This window comes from Oncorhynchus nerka, linkage group LG19, assembly GCF_034236695.1.
Source record: "Oncorhynchus nerka isolate Pitt River linkage group LG19, Oner_Uvic_2.0, whole genome shotgun sequence".
In the NCBI taxonomy this organism is placed as follows: Eukaryota; Metazoa; Chordata; class Actinopteri; order Salmoniformes; family Salmonidae; genus Oncorhynchus; species Oncorhynchus nerka.
Genome location: NC_088414.1, coordinates 4,700,058 through 4,726,954, shown reverse-complemented (window position 1 = coordinate 4,726,954; position 26,897 = coordinate 4,700,058). Strand labels below are relative to the sequence as shown.

The following is a 26,897-nucleotide window of genomic DNA, read 5'->3' as shown; positions in this document are numbered from 1 at the left end:
AACAAGAACATTTCCCATGACAAAGACATATCTGATATTAGCAGAAAGCTTCAATTCTTGTTAATCTAACTGCACTGTCCAATTTACAGTAGCTATTACAGTGAAAGAATACCATGCTATTATTTGAGGAGAGTGCACAGTTATGAACTTGAAATGTTATTCATAAACCAATTAGGCACATTTGGGCAGTCTTGAGACAATATTTTTTTTAACAGAAATGCAATGGTTCATTGAATCAGTCTAAAACATTGCCCATACACTGCTGCCATCTAGTGGCCAAAATCTACATTGCGCATGGATTCCTAAATCACATATTGGCCTTTCTCTTGCATTTCAAAGATGATGGTACAAAAAAAAAACTGCATGTTTTTTTCTTTGTATTATCTTTTACCAGATCGAATGTGATATATTCTCCTATGTTCATTTCACATTTCCACAAATTTCAAAGTGTTTCCTTTCAAATGGCATCACGAATATGCATATAATTGCTTCAGGTCATGAACGACAGGCAGCTAAATTTGGGTATGTCATTTTAGGCGAAAATTTAAAAAGAAAGGGGCGGATCCTTACATGAATAGGCTTCCCTCACGGAATTAGCTGTAACGTTAATGTTGTGTATGACAATACCAAGGCAGGACTTCTCGCGTTACGAAAATAACAACAGATGTAGAATCCAGAAGTAAAATTGCCTACAGATGTGGTAAGGTACGAGCCACGGTCGACTCCTTTTGCATCTCTATGTCAACTTTTTTCTTTGTCTTTTTTTAAAAGTGGCAGTATACCTCATGGCAACATTTTCATCTTTATGTCTGTTTTGGTTGGGACATTGGAAAATAAGGACCATAGAGAAAGAGAGAAATTCCTACTGAATGAAGAATGTATAGTCCAGCTGTGAGCCGCATCCATTCACGACGAACCACGGGTGTTTATGAAGAATCGACATGTTCTACCATCGAGGGGCAGTCTGTGAGCCTTCTTCGTTATAACGGTAAGAATTTTACGCATAACACATTTGTTTCTGTTAACGTTTCTTGTTTTTCAAAAGATTAACTTCACCACTGTGTGATATTGCATTGTTTTGATGGTTTTGCAAGAACAAGTTATGAGCTGACACCACTATGTGACTTTTTTAAATTTTATTGTATGATATGCGCAAATTTCGCTCATAACACCAGGTCTACTTGCATCACTTTATATAATCGTTTCTATTACTAACACATTGGACATTTTGACGACACATATCCTCCGGTGAAAATAAATGATATGATCGTCAGTAATGGAATGTCATTGTCCCTTGGTGACTTTACGTCACTGTAAGTATGCAGTGTGCGCAACTTCTCTTTTGTGCGCAAACAGTTCTTGATATCCAAGTCTGTTTTATGGTAAATTGAGACAACAGACAAGAGTAAACTTATTGATTCTATACTTTATATTACACACACTTATACATTTGCCTTCAAATTATCTTGGGAAAAAAGTGGATGAAGTGTTTGGAAATCACAGTCTCATATCCAGTGGCTCTTCTAACAGTGACCCACACCAACATCTGTGCTTCAGAGTGCACGCACAAGCACACACACACACACACTGCGCACACACACACCTGCAGTGTGATCTCTGTTCTCTCAGCCAACTGAACATGTGCTGCTTGACCAATAGAGTTTAGGAATATAAACAGTCTGTTGGCAAGGGTACCTAGGGCAGTGTGTACCGTGTGCATGCGTGTGTGTACGCATGTGAGCAGGTTGTTGTACTTGGACCAGGGCCTGAAAATACAGCTATTCTGTATTCATGCTGTACAGTCATACATCAGAAGACTAGGGCATCAGTAAGCCCATATAGATGTAACCTTGTGAAAAGGCTAGCTAGTTAGCAGTGGTGCGCGCTAATAGCGTGGGTGCTTCGTGGGTGGCTGTTGTCGATGTGTGCAGAGTGCCTGGTTCGAGCCCAGGTTGGGGCGAGGAGAGGGAAGGAAGCAATACTGTTACATAGACAATAGTCACAGATTTGGATCAGCTCACCTCCCCCAATCCCAGCTAACATTAGATACAAACTGCCCTTAGATCAGTGTCTATTGGCAACTTCATATCCTGCCAGCTTCACAGCACCTGAGCTACAGTGTGTCTCGCCACAGACTGCATCACTTCCTGCTTTGTCAGCGCCTGTTGTCTTATCCCTCACCCACAACAGAGACGGGCTGGGTTTCTTACTATTAGCGTGTGTTGTGTTATTCTGGCGTGAGTGCTGTGCGTTTGTTTGCGTGCTTGCATTCTTTTTTTGTAATCAACATTCTTAACGTGCTTTTCTGAAATCATTGTGTGTCTCCCTCCAGGGAGTGTGTGTCTGGTTCACTGTCAAAGGGGAAAGATCAGAGGTCACAGCAGGTCGGGGGCTAGAAGTTAGGGATCATGTCTGCCGTGGCGTTCCAGGACCTTCCTCTTAACATCTACATGGTCATCTTCGGGACCGGAGTCTTCGTCTTCGTCCTCAGCCTCATCATCTGCTGCTACTTCATCAGGTAAACATATCCCTCCAACTATTTACAGTGCCAACTGAAGTACAGTGCACATTTCAGGCTTCAAACATAAAGATATAAAACTGTATTTTTTGTGAAGAATCAACAACAAGTGGGACACAATCATGAAGTGGAATGACATTTATTGGATATTTCAAACTTTTTTAACAAATCAAAAACTGAAAAATTGGGCGTGCAAAATTATTCAGCCCCTTTACTTTCAGTGCAGCAAACTCTCTCCAGAAGTTCAGTGAGGATCTCTGAATGATCCAATGTTGACCTAAATGACTAATGATGATAAATACAATCCACCTGTGTGTAATCAAGTCTCCGTATAAATGCACCTGCACTGTGATAGTCTCAGAGGTCCGTTAAAAGCGCAGAGAGCATCATGAAGAACAAGGAACACACCAGGCAGGTCCGAGATACTGTTGTGAAGAAGTTTAAAGCCGGATTTGGATACAAAAAGATTTCCCAAGCTTTAAACATCCCAAGGAGCACTGTGCAAGCGATAATATTGAAATGGAAGGAGTATCAGACCACTGCAAATCTACCAAGACCTGGCCGTCCCTCTAAACTTTCAGCTCATACAAGGAGAAGACTGATCAGAGATGCAGCCAAGAGGCCCATGATCACTCTGGATGAACTGCAGAGATCTACAGCTGAGGTGGGAGACTCTGTCCATAGGACAACAATCAGTCGTATATTGCACAAATCTGGCCTTTATGGAAGAGTGGCAAGAAGAAAGCCATTTCTTAAAGATATCCATAAAAAGTGTTGTTTAAAGTTTTCCACAAGCCACCTGGGAGACACACCAAACATGTGGAAGAAGGTGCTCTGGTCAGATGAAACCAAAATTGAACTTTTTGGCAACAATGCAAAACGTTATGTTTGGCGTAAAAGCAACACAGCTCATCACCCTGAACACATCATCCCCACTGTCAAACATGGTGGTGGCAGCATCATGGTTTGGGCCTGCTTTTCTTCAGCAGGGACAGGGAAGATGGTTAAAATTGATGGGAAGATGGATGGAGCCAAATACAGGACCATTCTGGAAGAAAACCTGATGGAGTCTGCAAAAGACCTGAGACTGGGACGGAGATTTGTCTTCCAACAAGACAATGATCCAAAACATAAAGCAAAATCTACAATGGAATGGTTCAAAAATAAACATATCCAGGTGTTAGAATGGCCAAGTCAAAGTCCAGACCTGAATCCAATCGAGAATCTGTGGAAAGAACTGAAAACTGCTGTTCACAAATGCTCTCCATCCAACCTCACTGAGCTCGAGCTGTTTTGCAAGGAGGAATGGGAAAAAATGTCAGTCTCTCAATGTGCAAAACTGATAGAGACATACCCCAAGCGACTTACAGCTGTAATCGCAGCAAAAGTTGGCGCTACAAAGTTTTAACTTAAGGGGGCTGAATAATTTTGCACGCCCAATTTTTCAGTTTTTGATTTTAAAAAAGTTTGAAATATCCAATAAATGTCGTTCCATGTCCCACTTGTTGTTGATTCTTCACAAAATACAGTTTTATATCTTTATGTGTGAAGCCTGAAATGTGGCAAAAGTTCGCAAAGTTCAAGGGGGCCGAATACTTTCGCAAGGCACTGTATCTATCTGTCTGTCTGTCTGCTAGTGTTGCACGGTATACCGAAACTTCCATTCCTTTTTTATACTAAAATGTGAAAAACGGTTGGGTACTAGAATTGTGGTTACTCTCAGTAATTGTGCCAAATGTGTCTCACGGATCAAGTCTGTCTATCAGCGCAGCTGAGGCTGAGGGCTCTGGCAGGCGCATCTTGGCTCATGAATGAGTCATTACTGGTTAAAAGAAGCCACTTCTATGCAAATGTTGTTGATCAGTAAAATGAAATAAATGCCACATGGAAATCAATACCATGAAATCAGTTAAAATAAGCACAATAACTCAAAGTGACTTCAATGGCTAATTTCTCTGAACAGGGAGAAAAAAACAACACCAGATTCACATGGAATGTGTTACAGTACATAGGATAAAGAAGCAATACTCCAAGCAGCAGCTGCATATACTTGTCAGATATAGAGAACTGATACTGTATACTGGTTGTTGGTGTGAGATAGGCATGGGGTGTGGGTGGCTTTTGATACTTTTATTGGATTCCTCATGTCTTACTCGTTAGGAGGAATGATGGTCCAAATCGAATGTTAGGTACTGTATTTATGGAAGACTATATTTTTATTTGTTTTATTTAACTAGGCAAGTCAGTTTCTTATTCTTATTTACAATGATGGCCTAGCAAAAGGCAAAAGGCAAAAGGCCTCCTACGGGGACGGGGACCTGGGATTAAATATAAAAAAAGAAATACAGTCGTGGCCAAAAGTTTTGAGACACAAATATTAATTTCCACAAAGTTTGCTGATTCAGTGTCTTTAGATATTTTTGTCAGATGTTACTATGGAATACTGAAGTATAATTACAAGCATTTCATAAGTGTCAAAGGCCTTTATTGACAATTACATGAAGTTGATGCAAAAGAGTCAATATTTGCAGTGTTGACCCTTCTTTTTCAAGACCTCTGCAATCCGCCCTGGCATGCTGTCAATTAACTTCTGGGCCACATCCTGACTGATGACAGCCCATTCTTGCATAATCAATGCTTGGAGTTTGTCAGAATATGTGGATTTTTCGTGGTCAATCTTGAGGATTGACCACAAGTTCTCAATGGGATTATCACTTTTGCCTTATGGGAAGGTGCTCCATCATGCTGGAAAAGGCATTGTTCGTCACCAAACTGTTCCTGGATGGTTGGGAGAAGTTGCTCTCGGAGGATGTGTTGGTACCATTCTTTATTCATGGCTGTGTTCTTAGGCAAAATTGTGAGTGAGCCCACTCCCTTGGCTGAGAAGCAACCCCACACATGAATGGTCTCAGGATGCTTTACTGTTGGCATGACACAGGACTGATGGTAGCGCTCACCTTGTCTTCTCCGGACAAGCTTTTTTCCAGATGCCCCAAACAATTGGAAAGGGGATTCATCAGAGAAAATTACTTTACCCCAGTCCTCAGCAGTCCAATCCCTGTACCTTTTGCAGAATATCAGTCTGTCCCTGATGTTTTTCCTGGAGAGAAGTGGCTTCTTTGCTGCCCTTCTTGACACCAGGCCATCCTCCAAAAGTCTTCGCCTCACTGTGCGTGCTGATGCACTCACACCTGCCTGCTGCCATTCCTGAGCAAGCTCTGTGCTGGTGGTGCCCCGGTCCTGGCGCTTGCTGGACTTTTGTGGGGAATCAGTTCATTTGCATGGCAAAGAGGGACTTTGCAATTAATCGCAATTAATCTGATCACTCTTCATAACATTCTGGAGTATATGCCTATTGCCATCATACAAACTGAGTCAGCAGACTTTGTGAAAATTAATATTTGTGTCATTCTCAAAACTTTTGGCCACGACTGTACAAATAAATATAGGACAAAACACACATCACAACAAGAGAGACAACACAACGCTACATAAAGACAACAACATTGCAAGGCAGAAACACATGACAACACAGCATGGTAGCAACACAACATAACAACAACATGGTAGCAGCACAAAACAGGGTACAAACATTATTGGGCACAGACAGCAGCACAAAGGGCAAGAAGGTAGAGACAACAAAGCAGCCACAACTGTCAGTAAGAGTGTCCATGATTGAGTCTTTGAATGAAGAGACTGTCGGGTTTGAGTGTTTGTTGCAGCTCGTTCCAGTCGCTAGCTGCAGCGAACTGAAAAGAGGAGCGACCCAGGGATGTGTGTGCTTTGGGAACATTTATGTGACTGGCAGAAGGAGGATGTGGGCTGCAGTAGATATCTCAGATAGGGGAAGGGAGGCCTAAGAAGGTTTTATAAATAAGCATCAACCAGTGGATCTTGCAACAGGTATGCAGAGATTACCAGTTTACAGAGGAGTATAGAGTGCAGGGATGTGTCCTATAAGGAGCATTGGTAGCCGAATGGTAAAGAACGGTAAAGAACATCTAGCCGCTCGAGAGAACCCTTACCTGCCGATCTATAAATGATGTCTCCGTAATCTAACATGGGCAGGATGGCCAGGACAGCGGAGTCAATCACCACCTTCCGGAGACACCTGAAACCCCACCTCTTTAAGGAATACCTAGGATAGGATAAAGTAATCCTTCTCACCCCCCCCCCTTAAAAGATTTAGATGCACTATTGTAAAGTGGCTGCTCCACTGGATGTCATAAGGTGAATGCACCAATTTGTAAGTCGCTCTGGATAAGAGCGTCTGCTAAATGACTTAAATGTAAATGTAATGGTCATCTGAATCAGGGTTAGTTTGGCAGATGGGGTGAAAGAGGAGTGATTACGAAAACCAAGTCTAGATTTAACTTTAGCCTGCAGCTTTAATATGTGCTGAGAGAACGACAGTGCACCGTCTAGCCATACTCCCAAGTACTTGTATGAGGTGACTACCTCAAGTTCTTTTTACCAAACCACATGACCTTTGTTTTGGAGGTTTTCAGAACAAGGTTAAGCGTAGTGAAAGCTTGTTTGACACTAAGAAAGCTTTGTTGTAGAGCATTTACCACAAAATCCCGGGAGGGGCCAGCTAACTGTATCATCTGCATATAAATGGATGAGAGAGCTTCCTACTGCCTGAGCTATGTTGTTGATGTAAATTGAGAAGGGCGTGGGGCCTAGGATCGAGCCTTGGGGTACTCCCTTGCTGATAGGCAGTGGCTGAGACAGCTGATTTTCTGACTGCATTCTTTGAGAGAGGTAATTAGCAAACCAGCACGAAGACCCCTCAGAGACACCAATACTCCTTAGCCCGACCCACAAGAATGGAATGGTCTACCTTATCAAAAGCTTTGGCCAAGTCAATAAAAATAGCAGCACAATATTGCTTAGAATCAAGGGCAATGGTGACATCATTGAGGACCTTTAAGGTTGCAGTGACCCATCCTTATCCTGAGCGGAAACCGGTTTGCATACCCGAGAGAATACTATAGGCATCAAGAAAGCCAGTCAGTTGATTATTGACAAGTTTTTCCAACACTTTTGATATATAAATCTTGTAAATTAAAATTGAATGTTTCAGGAATGATAATCTTATCAGTTTCTAACTACAGAAATGATTTCAGAACAATATGAGACGGTGGGTGCCGACATACTCTTTCTTAATGCGTTTTGAGGTGGAATAGGCCAATAGGGTACATCTTTGATTTTACCAGTTTATCAATAGAGATTTACCATTCAAATACACTATAATCATTATGTTGTTATGTCGTTTGATTGGTAAAGACAAATTCAAATTGATAACATGATTGAATAATTGGTTAATTAAAGTATGCAGTATGCATTGAAGCATAAATACTGACGATCAAAAAATACTGACGTAAAACATTTAAAACGTAATGAAATTGAACTCAAAAGATGCCCAGTGATTGAATAGAGCTGAGTTTCTCATTCTGGATCAAGTGCCATTCTGTGACTTTGGCTGATATGCCTACTTTTTTTTACCGTGGTATCGTTTTGTTATCAAATCCATCCATCTGACAGGTGTGGCATATCAAGAAACTGATTAAACGGCATGAGCATTACACAGGTGCACCTTGTGCTGGGGACAATAATAGACCACTCTAAAATGTGCAGTTTTGTCACACATCACAATGCCACAGATGTCTCAAGTTTTGAGAGAGTGTGCAATTGGCATGCTGACTGCAGGAATGTTCACCAGAGCTGTTGCCAGATAATTGGTTGTTCAGTTCTCTACCATAAGCCACTTCCAACGTTGTTTTAGAGAATTTGGCAGTACGTCTAATCGGCCTCACAACATCAGACCACATCAGGCTTCTTCACTGCAGGATTGTCTGAGACCAGCCACCCGGACAGCTGTTGAAACTGTAGGTTTACACAATCAAATAATTTCTGCACAAACTGTCAGAAACCATCTTAGGGAAGCTCATCTGAGTGCTCATCTTCCTCACCAGGGTCTTGACCTGACTGCAGTTCGGCATTGTAACCGACTTCAGTGGGTAAATGCTCACCTTTGATGACCATTGTCACACTGGAGAAGTGTGCTCTTCATGGATGAATCCTGGTTTCAACTGTACCAGGCAGATGGCAGACAGTGTGTATGGCGTCGTGTGGACGAGCGGTTTGCTGATGTCAATGTCGTGAACAGAGTGCCCCATGGTGGTGGTGGTGGGGTTATGGTATGGGCAGACATAAGCTACGGACAACGAGCACAATTGCATTTTATTGATGACAATTTGAATGCATAGAGATACCGTGATGAGACCCTGAGGCCCATTATCATGCCATTCATCCACCGCTATCACCTCATGTTTCAGCATGATAATGCACAGGCCCATGTCGCAAGGATCTCTACACAATTCCTGGAAGCTGAAAATGTCCCAGTTCTTCCATGGCCTGTATACTCACCAGACATGTCACCCATTGAGCATGTTTGGGATGCTCTGGATTGACATGTGCGACAGTGTTCCAGTTCCCACCGATATGTAACAACTCAGCCATTGAAGAGGAGTGGGACAACATTCCACAGGCCACAAACAACAGCCTGATCAACTCTATGTGAAGGAGATGCGTCGCGCTGCATGAGTCAGATGGTGGTCACACCAGATACTGACTGGTTTTCTGATCCACACCAGATACTGACTGGTTTTCTGATCCACACCAGATACTGACTGGTTTTCTGATCCACACCAGATACTGACTGGTTTTCTGATCCACACCAGATACTGACTGGTTTTCTGATCCACACCAGATACTGACTGGTTTTCTGATCCACACCAGATACTGACTGGTTTTCTGATCCACACCAGATACTGACTGGTTTTCTGATCCACACCAGATACTGACTGGTTTTCTGATCCACACCAGATACTGACTGGTTTTCTGATCCACACCAGATACTGACTGGTTTTCTGATCCACACCAGATACTGACTGGTTTTCTGATCCACACCAGATACTGACTGGTTTTCTGATCCACACCAGATACTGACTGGTTTTCTGATCCACACCAGATACTGACTGGTTTTCTGATCCACACCAGATACTGACTGGTTTTCTGATCCACACCAGATACTGACTGGTTTTCTGATCCATGCCAGATACTGACTGGTTTTCTGATCCACACCAGATACTGACTGGTTTTCTGATCCACACCAGATACTGACTGGTTTTCTGATCCACGCCAGATACTGACTGGTTTTCTGATCCACACCAGATACTGACTGGTTTTCTGATCCACGCCAGATACTGACTGGTTTTCTGATCCATGCCAGATACTGACTGGTTTTCTGATCCACACCAGATACTGACTGGTTTTCTGATCCACACCAGATACTGACTGGTTTTCTGATCCACACCAGATACTGACTGGTTTTCTGATCCACACCAGATACTGACTGGTTTTCTGATCCACACCAGATACTGACTGGTTTTCTGATCCACACCAGATACTGACTGGTTTTCTGATCCACACCAGATACTGACTGGTTTTCTGATCCACACCAGATACTGACTGGTTTTCTGATCCACACCAGATACTGACTGGTTTTCTGATCCACACCAGATACTGACTGGTTTTCTGATCCACACCAGATACTGACTGGTTTTCTGATCCACACCAGATACTGACTGGTTTTCTGATCCACACCAGATACTGACTGGTTTTCTGATCCACACCAGATACTGACTGGTTTTCTGATCCACACCAGATACTGACTGGTTTTCTGATCCACACCAGATACTGACTGGTTTTCTGATCCACACCAGATACTGACTGGTTTTCTGATCCATGCCACTACCTTTTTTTTAAAGGTATCTGTGACCAACAAAATCTGTATTCCCAGTCATGTGAAATCCATAGATTTCCTTATATGAAATGTAACTCAGTAAAATCTTAGAAATTGTTTACATGTTGCGTTTATATTTTTGTTCAGTGTAGATCCCCATGGATCTTGAAATGTCCAAAATGTGTTTGCATGAGTGTGTTTGTGTGACTGTTATTACTGTAACTGTGACTAAGGCTTCTCTAAAAAGCTCTTTAGAATCAGGTCCAGGCTATTGTTGTCATGGGGGACTCCTCACCCGTCCCTCTGTTTCCTCTGTCCTTAAGTATTTCCCAACTCAAACAATCAGCTGCAGATGATTATCAGCCTGGTTTGTCCCTGAGTCTATTTAAGGCCTCAGGCAGCAGCCCCGCGGTTGGAAGTAAACATAGGGCCCTATAAAATCTGCGATGCAGAGAACGCGGCCGGGATCACGGAATCCTGACATTAAAACGTAATTCGACAATATTCAAAAATGTATTCAACTTAGTAAGGCTTCAACTAAATGTATTGAAAATGAATTAATTTGCCCAAGTTTATCATAAGACTATAAATAGTGATTTGTATTTCCGAGAATTGCTCTGGTCTGTGAATGTGTGGTGCGCGTGTCTACCACATTGTGTAGCCTTTAGCAATGATGCTAATGAAAAGTCTTCTGGTAGATAGAAATGTGCCTTTCCTCAAAACCTTCTCAATCAAATGTTAACTACAAAGTAACCTATGCTTACCTGGCAGAATTATAACATTATTATTTGCATGAATCCAGTGGGTATTTATTTTGCAAACTCTACCATCACAAAAAAAAACAACACTAGACAACAGCCTCTTGCTAGTTGCATGCTGTAATTAAAGGGTAACTACACACAAAAATCTAAATTTCTCTATTTATCGCAGACCTCAAAAAAGTGGTCTCCTGATGTGGTTTAAGCATTGTTGTGGACTCACAAAACAACTAAATTGGATGGTTTTAAAAAGTGTGAATTTGAGAGCAAAAAACTAAGAAAAACTGGAAAATGCAAACCTGAAATAACTAAATGGAGAAAACAGAATTTGGGGAAAAACTAAACGGAATCAAAAATAAAACTGATTTAATAGGGCCCTACACACACTTATACAAACACACACAGTAGACAAATGCACATTCACACACACTCACACAAACAAAACACACACATACACATTTTAAGACATGAAATGTCTATTATTTTCATCCGTGTTGTGACAAAGAGGATAATTAATGATGTGAGATTGAGGATATACCACAGTGGTAAATGGAGACTGCTCTGGGTCTGAAGGGTTATTGAGCCTTAATGAAGTGAGATTGAGGATATACCACAGTGGTAACTGGAGACTGCTCTGGGTCTGAAGGGTTATTGAGCCTTAATGAAGTGAGATTGAGGATATACCACAGTGGTAAATGGAGACTGCTCTGGGTCTGAAGGGTTATTGAGCCTTAATGAAGTGAGATTGAGGATATACCACAGTGGTAACTGGAGACTGCTCTGGGTCTGAAGGGTTATTGAGCCTTAATGAAGTGAGATTGAGGATATACCACAGTGGTAAATGGAGACTGCTCTGGGTCTGAAGGGTTATTGAGCCTTAATGAAGTGAGATTGAGGATATACCACAGTGGTAACTGGAGACTGCTCTGGGTCTGAAGGGTTATTGAGCCTTAATGAAGTGAGATTGAGGATATACCACAGTGGTAACTGGAGACTGCTCTGGGTCTGAAGGGTTATTGAGCCTTAATGAAGTGAGATTGAGGATATACCACAGTGGTAACTGGAGACTGCTCTGGGTCTGAAGGGTTATTGAGCCTTAATGAAGTGAGATTGAGGATATACCACAGTGGTAACTGGAGACTGCTCTGGGTCTGAAGGGTTATTGAGCCTTAATGAAGTGAGATTGAGGATATACCACAGTGGTAACTGGAGACTGCTCTGGGTCTGAAGGGTTATTGAGCCTTAATGAAGTGAGATTGAGGATATACCACAGTGGTAACTGGAGACTGCTCTGGGTCTGAAGGGTTATTGAGCCTTAATGAAGTGAGATTGAGGATATACCACAGTGGTAACTGGAGACTGCTCTGGGTCTGAAGGGTTATTGAGCCTTAATGAAGTGAGATTGAGGATATACCACAGTGGTAACTGGAGACTGCTCTGGGTCTGAAGGGTTATTGAGCCTTAATGAAGTGAGATTGAGGATATACCACAGTGGTAACTGGAGACTGCTCTGGGTCTGAAGGGTTATTGAGCCTTAATGAAGTGAGATTGAGGATATACCACAGTGGTAAATGGAGACTGCTCTGGGTCTGAAGGGTTATTGAGCCTTAATGAAGTGAGATTGAGGATATACCACAGTGGTAACTGGAGACTGCTCTGGGTCTGAAGGGTTATTGAGCCTTAATGAAGTGAGATTGAGGATATACCACAGTGGTAACTGGAGACTGCTCTGGGTCTGAAGGGTTATTGAGCCTTAATGAAGTGAGATTGAGGATATACCACAGTGGTAACTGGAGACTGCTCTGGGTCTGAAGGGTTATTGAGCCTTAATGAAGTGAGATTGAGGATATACCACAGTGGTAAATGGAGACTGCTCTGGGTCTGAAGGGTCATAAGCCTTAATGAAGTGAGATTGAGGATATACCACAGTGGTAACTGGAGACTGCTCTGGGTCTGAAGGGTCATAAGCCTTAATGAAGTGAGATTGAGGATATACCACAGTGGTAACTGGAGACTGCTCTGGGTCTGAAGGGTCATAAGCCTTAATGAAGTGAGATTGAGGATATACCACAGTGGTAAATGGAGACTGCTCTGGGTCTGAAGGGTCATAAGCCTTAATGAAGTGATATTGAGGATATACCACAGTGGTAACTGGAGACTGCTCTGGGTCTGAAGGGTTATAGAGCCTTAATGAAGTGAGATTGAGGATATACCACAGTGGTAACTGGAGACTGCTCTGGGTCTGAAGGGTTATAGAGCCTTAATGAAGTGAGATTGAGGATATACCACAGTGGTAACTGGAGACTGCTCTGGGTCTGAAGGGTTATTGAGCCTTAATGAAGTGATATTGAGGATATACCACAGTGGTAACTGGAGACTGCTCTGGGTCTGAAGGGTTATAGAGCCTTAATGAAGTGAGATTGAGGATATACCACAGTGGTAAATGGAGACTGCTCTGGGTCTGAAGGGTTATTGAGCCTTAATGAAGTGAGATTGAGGATATACCACAGTGGTAACTGGAGACTGCTCTGGGTCTGAAGGGTTATTGAGCCTTAATGAAGTGAGATTGAGGATATACCACAGTGGTAACTGGAGACTGCTCTGGGTCTGAAGGGTTATAGAGCCTTAATGAAGTGAGATTGAGGATATACCACAGTGGTAACTGGAGACTGCTCTGGGTCTGAAGGGTTATAGAGCCTTAATGAAGTGAGATTGAGGATATACCACAGTGGTAAATGGAGACTGCTCTGGGTCTGAAGGGTTATTGAGGATATACCACAGTGGTAAATGGAGACTGCTCTGGGTCTGAAGGGTTATTGAGGATATACCACAGTGGTAACTGGAGACTGCTCTGGGTCTGAAGGGTTATTGAGGATATACCACAGTGGTAACTGGAGACTGCTCTGGGTCTGAAGGGTTATTGAGGAAATACCACAGTGGTAACTGGAGACTGCTCTGGGTCTGAAGGGTTATTGAGGATATACCACAGTGGTAACTGGAGACTGCTCTGGGTCTGAAGGGTTATTGAGGATATACCACAGTGGTAAATGGAGACTGCTCTGGGTCTGAAGGGTTATTGAGGATATACCACAGTGGTAACTGGAGACTGCTCTGGGTCTGAAGGGTTATTGAGGATATACCACAGTGGTAAATGGAGACTGCTCTGGGTCTGAAGGGTTATTGAGCCTTAATGAAGTGAGATTGAGGATATACCACAGTGGTAAATGGAGACTGCTCTGGGTCTGAAGGGTTATTGAGCCTTAATGAAGTGATATTGAGGATATACCACAGTGGTAAATGGAGACTGCTCTGGGTCTGAAGGGTTATTGAGCCTTAATGAAGTGAGATTGAGGATATACCACAGTGGTAACTGGAGACTGCTCTGGGTCTGAAGGGTTATTGAGCCTTAATGAAGTGAGATTGAGGATATACCACAGTGGTAAATGGAGACTGCTCTGGGTCTGAAGGGTTATTGAGCCTTAATGAAGTGAGATTGAGGATATACCACAGTGGTAACTGGAGACTGCTCTGGGTCTGAAGGGTTATTGAGCCTTAATGAAGTGAGATTGTGTTCAGTGTGAACAACACAGCACTGTGTCTGGGGTATGACCATCTTTGCTCCACAATGTGGTCCTTTCAAAGTGGCAGAGAGGAGAGGAAAGCAGAGGCATTATGCCCATTGAAACTGAGTGGGCACAGCGGGCACGAGTCCCTTTATTACATCTGGTTGGTGAAAACGGGCTACCGTATATGGTCATTTTTACACAGAATTATTATTTGGCGATCAGTGCACTTTAAAAGTAAAAATACAATTTTGACTAGGGCCAATCGTTTCAGTTTATGTACCTCTAGGGTGATTACAGACAGGTGCATTGAAGAACCCACTGTCTGTCCCTCTGTCTGCCTGTCTTCTTACTCAGTTGTACTAAAAAAAGTCTCTCCTCTCTTTCTCCTCCCAGTAAACTAAGGCGCCAGGCTCGGCGAGAGAGGTTTGGATACAAAGCGGTAAGTCACGTCACAACACCACAAAAAAAGTCACGTTCCTGAAGTCTGTCTTCTATAAGTCAGTCATGTTCAACACACTGCACGTATAACACAATTACTTCATGACACGTCTGTAATATATATATTATGTAATTACATATAATCAGAAGCACAATGCCTGAAGAGTTGTTTAAAATCTCAGGAATACATTACAGAAATATATTGGAACTGCAATGAAGACCGTCCCACATCAATCCTCACAGTGTCTCCGGCCCCCTAGTGTTGAGAGAAAAACCATTCCAATGATCTTTTAAACACTCCTCCATCTTGTGAATAGAAAACCTGTTTCATTCCATGTTTGTCTCACAACTCTAGCGGTGATCACTGATGCTTTTTCACAGGTGGTTTTCAAAGGGGATACAAAGAAACTGAATCTGCACGGGGTAAGTTTGTTATTCTTCTTTCCATTATGCTTCTGTTTAGTGCACTGTTTTTACACTCTCCAACCACCTTCTCTCTCTCCCCTGGTTTCTCTCTCTCGCTCTCTCCCCTGGTTTCTCTCTCTTTCTCTCTCTCCCCTGGTTTCTCTCTTTCTCTCTCTCCCCTGGTTTCTCTCTCTCGCTCTCTCCCCTGGTTTCTCTCTCTCGCTCTCTCCCCTGGTTTCTCTCTCTCCCCTGGTTTCTCTCTCTCGCGCTCTCTCCCCTGGTTTCTCTCTCTTTCTCTCTCTCCCCTGGTTTCTCTCTCTCGCTCTCTCTCCCCTGGTTTCTCTCTCTTTCTATCTCTCCCCTGGTTTCTCTCTCTCGCGCTCTCTCCCCTGGTTTCTCTCTCTTTCTATCTCTCCCCTGGTTTCTCTCTCTCGCTCTCTCCCCTGGTTTCTCTCTCTCGCTCTCTCCCCTGGTTTCTCTCTCTTTCTCTCTCTCCCCTGGTTTCTCTCTCTCGCTCTCTCTCCTGGTTTCTCTCTCTTTCTCTCTCTCCCCTGGTTTCTCTCTCTTTCTCTCTCTCCCCTGGTTTCTCTCTCTCGCTCTCTCCCCTGGTTTCTCTCTCTCGCTCTCTCCCCTGGTTTCTCTCTCTCCCCTGGTTTCTCTCTCTCGCTCTCTCTCCCCTGGTTTCTCTCTCTTTCTATCTCTCCCCTGGTTTCTCTCTCTCGCTCTCTCTCCCCTGGTTTCTCTCTCTTTCTCTCTCCATTGCTCTCCCTCTTACTTCTCTCCATCACAGCAGACATGTGCAGTGTGCTTGGAGGACTTCAGAGTGAAAGATGAGCTAGGAGTGTTGCCATGCCAACATGCCTTTCACCGGAGGCAAGTGTCACCTCACCTCACACCAAGCAGATGGAATGTATGTGTCAGATGTGTGTGTCTGTGTGTGCGTGTGTATCTGTACGTGCATATGTGTGTGTATATATGTGTCACTGAATTGTTGTTTGTCCCTGCAGTTGCCTGGTGAAGTGGCTGGAGGTGCGCTGTGTGTGTCCCATGTGTAACAAGCCCATCACTGGACCACATGAACATCACCACAGCCTGGGCACACTACTGGATGAACTGGTGTAGCGCAATGTCATGGCGATTCAGTTGGAACGGAGTGGTGTGACATGTTGATATGACAACACAGTTGGAATAGACTGGTCTAACAGACTACACGTTGTTAAAGTGAATTTACCGGACAAACTGTTCTTAAGGTCCAGGGAGAAAACCACAACAATGGAGAAAAAAGATTCAGATTTCAGACCCTCATGTATTGATAATGAGACGGGACACAGAGCATTATGGGTACTGTAATATATCATACTACACCTTATCAAGTGGAGTCAGTCATTTAATGACTGACTGCCCAAACCTCTACAGTGCTCACTCAACCAGTTTCAGGAATGAGTGCAGGATTCCCAAACCAAACTCTGGGACTAAAATGTCCCTCTCAACCCTCAGTCACTGTCTGGACGAGGGGCTACCTGTTGAGGGAGAACTTCAGGTAACTCATGGGCCACATTGCCGAACGCCCAGATAAAAAAATATGATGTAGAACAGACATGCCTCTCTGAAATATAGGGTGAGGAATCATGTCAACTCTATTTGTGCCATTTCTATCTGCAACATCCAGTATGTTGCACCCTGGGGATGATGACATACATGTATTATTATTGTGACACGTTTCCTGCTGACTACACTGTGTGTGTGTGTGTGTGTGTGTGTGTGTGTGTGTGTGCGCGTCTGTCAGATCTGCATCCTGCTTATATTAAGTGGGTGTGACACACTCCTGTTTTGACCTGTAGGAGGAACCGACAACGACAGTGTATTTATTCTGACCAGTATTTCCTATAGATTTGCCAAACAAGCCTTTGCAGTTTATTGTATTGAGAATGAAGAGAGATTCAGACGCATTCCTTTCTGCATGGTAAACTGAACTGAAGCCCAATAGCTAAGTCGACAGTCCCTACGTGAACATCGCAAAGATTTTTCTATTGAAATGGAAATCATAAGACAATATCTGCTTTAGTAAATATGAGAAAAGGTCTATGGGTCCTGATTTGTTCTATGTCCTACCATGTCCTACCATGTTTGTGGTGTGTGAACAAACAGTCCTCTACTGTGTATGTAGAGCCAGAAGGAATAGAAACACACCTCACCTGCCTTAAACAACCTCTCACCTCTGGCTCTGAGATACGACATGGGCCATGACCCACTACTTCAACCACTTCCACCCTCCCTTCCGCAAAGTAATCACTGACCTTACAGGATGGGTAGAAGACGTTCCACCACATAGCTTCCGTCAATACAGTCAGGTCAGATGTGTGAATATTTAGTAAAAGAGGTTGAAAGGGTATATTTTTTAAGTATTGGAATTATTTTACAGTCCTGTTTCAGTTGCCATGTTTGTGCTCCTGTGAATGTTTCAGGGGTCACTTCTCAACACCATCCATCTCTTCATCACAGAGTGTTATTATGGACTGCCCTCATACGAACAGTTACACCATGAAGCCTGGAAGGGTCACTAGACTATAGTCACTAGAGGGCCAGTCTGTCTCTGCCCTCACCATGAAGCCTGAAGCGGTCACTAGACTATAGTCACTAGAGGGCCAGTCTGTCTCTGCCCTCACCATGAAGCCTGGAAGGGTCACTAGACTATAGTCACTAGAGGGCCAGTCTGTCTCTGCCCTCACCATGAAGCCTGAAGCGGTCACTAGACTATAGTCACTAGAGGGCCAGTCTGTCTCTGCCCTCATCATGAAGCCTGGAAGGGTCACTAGACTATAGTCACTAGAGGGCCAGTATGTCTCTGCCCTCACCATGAAGCCTGAAGCGGTCACTAGACTATAGTCACTAGAGGGCCAGTCTGTCTCTGCCCTCACCATGAAGCCTGGAAGGGTCACTAGACTATAGTCACTAGAGGGCCAGTCTGTCTCTGCTTTTACCGTACTTGACATGAATATTTCAAAGGAGTTGGCTGAAGCAAGCACCCAAGCTACTAAGTGGCCAGGCTAGTGGCCAGGCTAGTGGCCAGGCTAGTGACCAGGCTAGTGACCAGGCTAGTGGCCAGGCTAGTGGCCAGGCTAGTGGCCAGGCTAGTGGCCAGGCTAGATCGAACAAGTGACACTATTTAATGAGATGTGTGTGCCATCTGTTAGGGGTCAACCCTTCACACCCCTACCGGTATACCGGTAGAAAAGTGAGTATTTGGACACTGATAAACGCCTAAATTGGAACGCAGTGGCTGTACAGTAACTTCCTATACATGACATCGGAGCTCAGGGTCTCCACTTCACAGCGCTGTACGGGTTTTGACTGACAGCGGTTTGTCACGTGCTTCGTAAACGTTTACATTTGAGTCTTTGATGCAGAGCGACTTGCAGTAGTGAGTGCATACATGTGCATACCTCTTTCATACAACAGGTGTAGACTAACAGAGAAATGGTTACTTATGGATTCCAACCATGCGGAGTTGAGATAAAGATTAAAAAGAAAATATATATTTTTAATGAAATAGTGACATGAGGAATAAATACACACTGAATAACGAATAATGAGTAAAAAAGTAACATGGATTTATACAGGGAGGACCCGTACCAGGTCGATGTGCAGGGGTACAAGGTAATTGAGGTAGCTGTGTACATATACACTGAGTGTACAAAGCATTAGGAATACCTGCTCTTTCCATGACAAAGACTGACCAGGTGAATCCAGGTGAAAAGCTATGATTCCTTATTGATGCCACTTGTTAAATCCACGTCAATCAGTGTAGATGAAGGGGAGGAGGTTAAAGAAGGAGTTTTTAAGCATTGAGACAATTGAGACATGGATTGTGAAGAAGTGCCATTCAGAGGGTGACAAGATACATGTTTTTGCCTTTGAACGGGGTGTGGTAGTAGGTGCCAGGCACACCGGTTTGAGTGTGTCAAGAACTGCAACACTGCTGGGTTTTTCACGCTCAACAGTTTCCACTGTGTATCAAGAATGGTCCACCACCCAAAGGACATCCAGCCGACTTGATACAGCTGTATTTATTATGGATCCCCATTCGCCAACGCAGCAGATACTCTTCCTGGGGTCCAGCAAAATTGAACTGCGGGAAGCATTGGAGTCAACATGGGCCAGCATCCCTGTGGAACGCTTTAGACACCTTGTAGAGTCCATGCCTCAACGAACTGAGGATGTTCTGAGGGCAAAAGGGGGATGCAACTCAATATTAGGAAGGTGTTCCTAATGTATGGAACATTCAGTGTAGGTAAAGTGAGGCAACAGGATAGATAAGACACAGTAAATGTGTGTGTGGTGTCAGTATTCATGTGTGTATATGGGCGTATGTAGTGCGAGGGTAGAGTCCAGTGTGTGCAGAGTGCAAGAGAGTTAGTAGGAGGATCGGAGGGCCCATGACAATTCTTTATCTGCCTCCTGAGGGGGGAAGAGACGCTGATGGGCCATCTTCACAACTGTGAGGACCGTGCTAATTCCTAATTCCTTGACACCAAGGAACTTGAAGCTCTCGATCCGCTCCACTACAGCGCCATTGGTGTGGATGGGGGCGTACTTTGTTTCCTGTAGTCCACAATCAAGTCCTTTGTCTTGCTGAAGTTGAGGGAGAGGTTGTTGTCCTGGCACCCCTTACCAGATCTCTGACCTCATCCCTATAGGCTTCCAGTCTGTGCGAAACAGTCCTGTTTGAGTTTTTGTTCTGGTACTTCCTTCCTCCTCCCCCATTTGGCAATTTAGTTATTTTTTTGTTGTCTGAGTGAGGGAAATGCTGTAAATTATGAGGACTCTGTGTAAATACCGCTTTGATGCCTATGTTTGTTGTATTATGAAGAAAGATTGCCCAGGACCTTGCATCCGAACGCACTCATGATTCCATTCTTTTGCGCACCAAAATCACGTTCTGCTTCTTTGAATCGCCTTGTGAAAGCCTAACGCTGTATGATCGATCATATTTGATAATTTAGCTAGTCATTTTGGCAATAGAACGAGCTTTCAAATTATGCCCACCTGAACCAGATTTGGTTTTATAATGCACCGTTTTCTGAATTGCATAAACAACTACAGTAGTTGTGTAGAGGTGGAGACGCAGGGTTGTGTTCCAAACAAAACAACTACAAGTGCGCTTCCTCTGGTTCCTAGGCTACCCTGGGGCGGCAGAGTAACCTAGTGGTTAGAGTGTAGAGGAGGAGACGCAGGGTTGTGTTCCAAACAAAACAACTACAAGTGTGCTTCCTCTGGTTCCTAGGCTACCCTGGGGCGGCAGAGTAACCTAGTGGTTAGAGTGTAGAGGACGCAGGGTTGTGTTCCAAACAAAACAACTACAAGTGTGCTTCCTCTGGTTCCTAGGCTACCCTGGGGCGGCAGAGTAGCCTAGTGGTTAGAGTGTAGAGGCGGCAGGGTAGCCTAGTGGTTAGAGTGTAGAGGACGCAGGGTTGTGTTCCAAACAAAACAACTACAAGTGTGCTTCCTCTGGTTCCTAGGCTACCCTGGGGCGGCAGAGTAGCCTAGTGGTTAGAGTGTAGAGGCGGCAGGGTAGCCTAGTGGTTAGAGTGTAGAGGACGCAGGGTTGTGTTCCAAACAAAACAACTACAAGTGTGCTTCCTCTGGTTCCTAGGCTACCCTGGGGCGGCAGAGTAACCTAGTGGTTAGAGTGTAGAGGACGCAGGGTTGTGTTCCAAACAAAACAACTACAAGTGTGCTTCCTCTGGTTCCTAGGCTACCCTGGGGCGGCAGAGTAGCCTAGTGGTTAGAGTGTAGAGGCGGCAGGGTAGCCTAGTGGTTAGAGTGTAGAGGACGCAGGGTTGTGTTCCAAACAAAACAACTACAAGTGTGCTTCCTCTGGTTCCTAGGCTACCCTGGGGCGGCAGAGTAACCTAGTGGTTAGAGTGTAGAGGACGCAGGGTTGTGTTCCAAACAAAACAACTACAAGTGTGCTTCCTCTGGTTCCTAGGCTACCCTGGGGCGGCAGAGTAGCCTAGTGGTTAGAGTGTAGAGGACGGCAGGGTAGCCTAGTGGTTAGAGTTGTTGTGTTCCAAACAAAACAACTACAAGTGTGCTTCCTCTGGTTCCTAGGCTACCCTGGGGCGGCAGAGTAACCTAGTGGTTAGAGTGTAGAGGAGGCAGGGTAACCTAGTGGTTAGAGTGTAGAGGCGGCAGGGTAGCCTAGTGGTTAGAGTGTAGAGGAGGCAGGGTAGCCTAGTGGTTAGAGCGTTGGACTAGTAACCGAAAGGTACAAATCCCTGAGCTGACAAGGTACAAATCTGTCGTTCTGCCCCTGAACAAGGCAGTTAACCCACTGTTCCTAGGCCGTCATTGAAAATAAGAATTTGTTCTTAACTGACTTGCCTGGTTAAATAAAGATCAAATAAATAAAACATTCCAAAGCTAGGAAAGAGGGGAAAAAAAGCACCTTACAGTTGAAGAATCTTCTTTGAGTCTTAAAAGTGAATTTAAATGACTTAAGAATATTCTCGAAAGTGTGCACAGTTCCTATGTTACTGAATGTCTCCATCGTATTTTCAGTTCCTGTTACTGAATGTCTCCATCGTATTTTCAGTTCCTGTTACTGAATGTCTCCATCGTATTTTCAGTTCCTGTTACTGAATGTCTCCATCGTATTTTCAGTTCCTGTTACTGAATGTCTCCATCGTATTTTCAGTTCCTGTTACTGAATGTCTCCATCGTATTTTCAGTTCCTGTTACTGAATGTCTCCATCGTATTTTCAGTTCCTGTTACTGAATGTCTCCATCGTATTTTCAGTTCCTATGTTACTGAATGTCTCCATCGTATTTTCAGTTCCTATGTTACTGAATGTCTCCATCGTATTTTCAGTTCCTATGTTACTGAATGTCTCCATCGTATTTTCAGTTCCTGTTACTGAATGTCTCCATCGTATTTTCAGTTCCTGTTACTGAATGTCTCCATCGTATTTTCAGTTCCTGTTACTGAATGTCTCCATCGTATTTTCAGTTCCTGTTACTGAATGTCTCCATCGTATTTTCAGTTCCTATGTTACTGAATGTCGCCATCGTATTTTCAGTTCCTATGTTACTGAATGTCGCCATCGTATTTTCAGTTCCTGTTACTGAATGTATCCATCGTATTTTCAGTTCCTATGTTACTGAATGTCTCCATCGTATTTTCAGTTCCTATGAATGTCTCCATCGTATTTTCAGTTCCTGTTACTGAATGTCGCCATCGTATTTTCAGTTCCTATGTTACTGAATGTCTCCATCGTATTTTCAGTTCCTGTTACTGAATGTCTCCATCGTATTTTCAGTTCCTGTTACTGAATGTCTCCATCGTATTTTCAGTTCCTATGTTACTGAATGTCTCCATCGTATTTTCAGTTCCTATGTTACTGAATGTCTCCATCGTATTTTCAGTTCCTGTTACTGAATGTCTCCATCGTATTTTCAGTTCCTATGTTACTGAATGTCTCCATCGTATTTTCAGTTCCTATGTTACTGAATGTCGCCATCGTATTTTCAGTTCCTATGTTACTGAATGTCTCCATCGTATTTTCAGTTCCTGTTACTGAATGTCTCCATCGTATTTTCAGTTCCTGTTACTGAATGTCTCCATCGTATTTTCAGTTCCTATGTTACTGAATGTCTCCATTTTCAGTTCCTATTTTCAGTTCCTATGTTACTGAATGTCTCCATCGTATTTTCAGTTCCTATGTTACTGAATGTCTCCATCGTATTTTCAGTTCCTATGTTACTGAATGTCTCCATCGTATTTTCAGTTCCTATGTTACTGAATGTCTCCATCGTATTTTCAGTTCCTATGTTACTGAATGTCTCCATCGTATTTTCAGGTTTCATTATCAACAAATGCGGCGAAAGAACAGTAAATGCAAAATGCACATAAAAACAACAGTGTAATGTTTGGATTCAGGCTTGTGTCAGGTGAACTGTCGTGTCCTCACCTTTAGTCTAATAATTTTCAGATAATCTCCAAACTGTTCCTTTTTTTTCTTCTTATCAGTACTGCTGAGGTTTGCATTTCTTCTGTAAGAATCATTTCAATATAGAGTGTAAGGGGTTACAATTATAGTAAGCTCTTTACTTCAATACACTCTGCCATAACCAGATAGTGAGTTGTACTTTCCTGTGGCTTACAGGAAAGTGTCTCAAGAGGACAGGCCTATTGATGCACAGACAGTAGCCTAGTAATGTGTGTATGAGTCATCTGATTCATTCGGGGGTTTAAGATTAGAACACTTAGCACCAAAAACCAATGCATGTGGTAAATGTGTCAGAAATGGCACCCTATTCCCTATAGTACACAAACAATAGAAAGCATTTTAGACTTTTAGACCTCTTTCAGACGCAGTCTTGCGGGAGGCTACAACAGGACAGCAGCTTGAGAGACGTGGGACTGGGGTGGACGTCACTATCTGGTCATGCTGGCGAGGACAGAGCTTTTCAAATGCAATGATTTGAACCATTTGGCCTAAACCTTTACTCTTAAAGAGGTTCTCTGGTACTTTTGTATACTTTTAAGCCAGTAGTTCTGAAAGTGGCACTCATGAGCGAAAAATGGTCCCAGAAAATGGCGTACTACATCACATACTGTATATGCAGATATAGTGCACCATGTCATTGCTCTCTCTCTCATGTCCGCGGAGCCGTTGGGCCCGCCCTGCAACCTAACGCTGGGCAGGCCTCTTGGCTAGCTGTCACTCAAATGTGAAGGGCTGAAACTCATTGGCTAGAACTGAAACGTTGGGAGCAATGTAGAGAAAATGGAGTGGCACGCCGTCAAGAAAAACAGTCTTCATTATAGAAATATCCCATTGGCAACAATCAAATCTCTACAAGAAAACAGTCTTCATTATAGAAATATCCCATTGGCAACAATCAAATCTCTATAAGAAAACAGTCTTCATTATAGAAATATCCCATTGGCAATAATCAAATCTCTATAAGAAAAACTGTGATATGATCCTCTGAAACGACTAATAAGTATTCATGAAGTTGATCAATGGTGATCGATAGTGATCAATAGGAGCTTCACATCTCCCATAACAATGACAGAATATACAGACTAGACAGGACAGTGACAGGCCGCCCTTCAGTGTCTGGTGCCGCAGAACCACGATCCCTGTATGTAAAGTGCCTAACATTTGCAATGCCTGTGTGTTTGTTGCCACCTCACCAAATAAGATTATTAAAACAGGAAATGGACAAATCTTTGGTTGTTACCAGTGGCTTGTAAACAAGGAAGCGTCTTCACATTTTATATCTCCTCATCCTTTCTCAGTACAGTACTGATAAGCTTTCATTTCTTTGGCCCTCTTTCCTACTGATCAACCTTTTGGCCTCGATCACTCTGCCTCCCTTGACATGTTCTTTAATATCATCTATAGATATAGTGTCCCCAGGAATGTCTCCCCTCAATTTAGCATAAGCTCTGAGGACAAGGCTTTTGGTCTTCTTCTCATTGAGTTTCCAGTTGAAGAATCTTCCCATGCAGAGCGTGGCTAGCACAGAATATTAGCATTCTACCATTTCCAATGAACCGGGTTAGTTTAACTTCGCCTCTTGTTTTAAGTTAATCGGATAGGGTGTAGCTGCGTCCCTGTGGGCACATCAAACACCTTCGCAACTTTCCACTCCAACACATCATTATTCGTTCCCTTCCTTCCCGCTCGACACTAGAAGCGCCACTGCTTTCAGTAGCATCATGATCTCTTTTCAATGCGGGCAGTATATAGAATGGTGTCGTCTGCGTAGTCAGGGAATCGCCCGCAGCAGAGCAACATTGATATATACAGATTGAACCTGCCCTATTTGACACACTGAACTCTGTCTGCAAAGTGGTGGTGAACCAGGCATAAACCGAGGCTATTGTGCACAGTACCCGATTACTTTCCACTACAGACCATTCATGTCCTCCCCACCCATATCATCAGCACTATCAACCATATTGATCGCATTCCGGCACAGCTGTTGCTACTCCAAATCACACTATTCGCCGCCATCACCACCCGCTGCCAGACTTGCACAGGCACAGACGCCCATTCCTAGACACTAAATGCACACTAAATAGTAACTCTATAAATAGTTAAGACTATGCTGACCTCTGGTGGTGAAAGGTGTGAATTGCTACAAAGTTGCACACAAAAAAGCAATGTCAATGATGCCCATCTCATCTAGTCCAGCCTACAGATTATTGTAATGTATTAATCTAGACAACGGTACGTCGCCAAATAATAGTCTACGGGTTGAAGAGTTCAAATGTGAAAAGCAGTCCAAGTAAAAACATTTGCATTACTCTGCATCATTGGGAAGGGCTCGTAAAGCAAGCATTTCACAGTAAAGTCAACACAATTTGATTTGCCTGCCTTGATAGCAGTGCATTGAAATGAGTTGTTACATTTGTACTGTATTCATTAGGGATCCCCATTAGCTACTCTTCCTTGGGTCCAAACACATTAAAACACACATTCTTTTGTAAATAATTGTAAATCATAAAACATTTCAACAACAAAATGTATTATAAACTGGGTGGTTTGAACCCTGAATGCTGATTGGCTGACAGCTGTGGCATATCAGACCGTATACCAAGGGTATGACAAAACACCTCAGGGGGGTTGTGTTATATGGCCAATATACCACAGCTAAGGGCAGGCACTCCATGATGCGTCGTGCATAAGAACAGCCCTTTTACAAGAGAGCCCTGTACACATTACAATAAAAACAGAATATTTAAATATACGTGTATAAAACAATATAATTCAGCACAAAATAAACAAAGATAAACATTTAATAAAAGCAATCACATTCAACTACATAGAGGTCCTCAGTCAATCACATTCAACTACATAGAGGTCCTCAGTCAATCACATTCAACTACATAGAGGTCCTCAGTCAATCACATTCAACTACATAGAGGTCCTCAGTCAATCACATTCAACTACATAGAGGTCCTCAGTCAATCACATTCAACTACATAGTCCTCAGTCAATCACATTCAACTACATAGAGGTCCTCAATCAATCACATTCAACTACATAGAGGTCCTCAGTCAATCACATTCAACTACATAGAGGTCCTCAATCAATCACATTCAACTACATAGAGGTCCTCAGTCAATCACATTCAACTACATAGAGGTCCTCAGTCAATCACATTCAACTACATAGAGGTCCTCAGTCAATCACATTCAACTACATAGAGGTCCTCAGTCAATCACATTCAACTACATAGAGGTCCTCAGTCAATCACATTCAACTACATAGAGGTCCTCGGTCAATCACATTCAACTACATAGAGGTCCTCAGTCAATCACATTCAACTACATAGAGGTCCTCAGTCAATCACATTCAACTACATAGAGGTCCTCAATCAATCAC

The 26,897-nt window shown here is 43.2% G+C and overlaps 1 protein-coding gene across 2 annotated transcripts; it reads left to right on the top strand.

Moving 5' to 3' along the window:
- Positions 1–418: 418 nt before the first annotated feature.
- On the top strand, positions 419–17,578 carry LOC115147128 (RING finger protein 122-like). 2 transcript variants are annotated; one of them, XM_029689145.2, is made up of 6 exons: positions 419–988; positions 2,333–2,518; positions 15,046–15,091; positions 15,472–15,513; positions 16,289–16,368; positions 16,503–17,578. In XM_029689145.2, exons 2-6 carry the CDS (start codon positions 2,409–2,411, stop codon positions 16,615–16,617), a joined length of 393 nt encoding a protein of 130 aa, XP_029545005.1. In that variant the 5' UTR covers positions 419–988; positions 2,333–2,408; the 3' UTR covers positions 16,618–17,578. The 2 variants fall into 2 exon arrangements, with proteins under 2 accessions (XP_029545005.1, XP_029545004.1); XM_029689144.2 differs by having other exon boundaries at positions 436–988; positions 16,286–16,368.
- The last annotated feature ends 9,319 nt before the right edge of the window (positions 17,579–26,897 follow it).

Coding starts and splice junctions, on each gene's coding strand:
- LOC115147128 (XM_029689144.2), top strand. CDS start 2,409: ATGTCTGCCGTGGCGTTCCAGGACCTTCCTCTTAACATCTACATGGTC. Junction 15,092..15,471: donor AGAGGTTTGGATACAAAGCG/GTAAGTCACGTC, acceptor GCTTTTTCACAG/GTGGTTTTCAAAGGGGATAC. Junction 15,514..16,285: donor AGAAACTGAATCTGCACGGG/GTAAGTTTGTTA, acceptor TCTCCATCACAG/CAGACATGTGCAGTGTGCTT.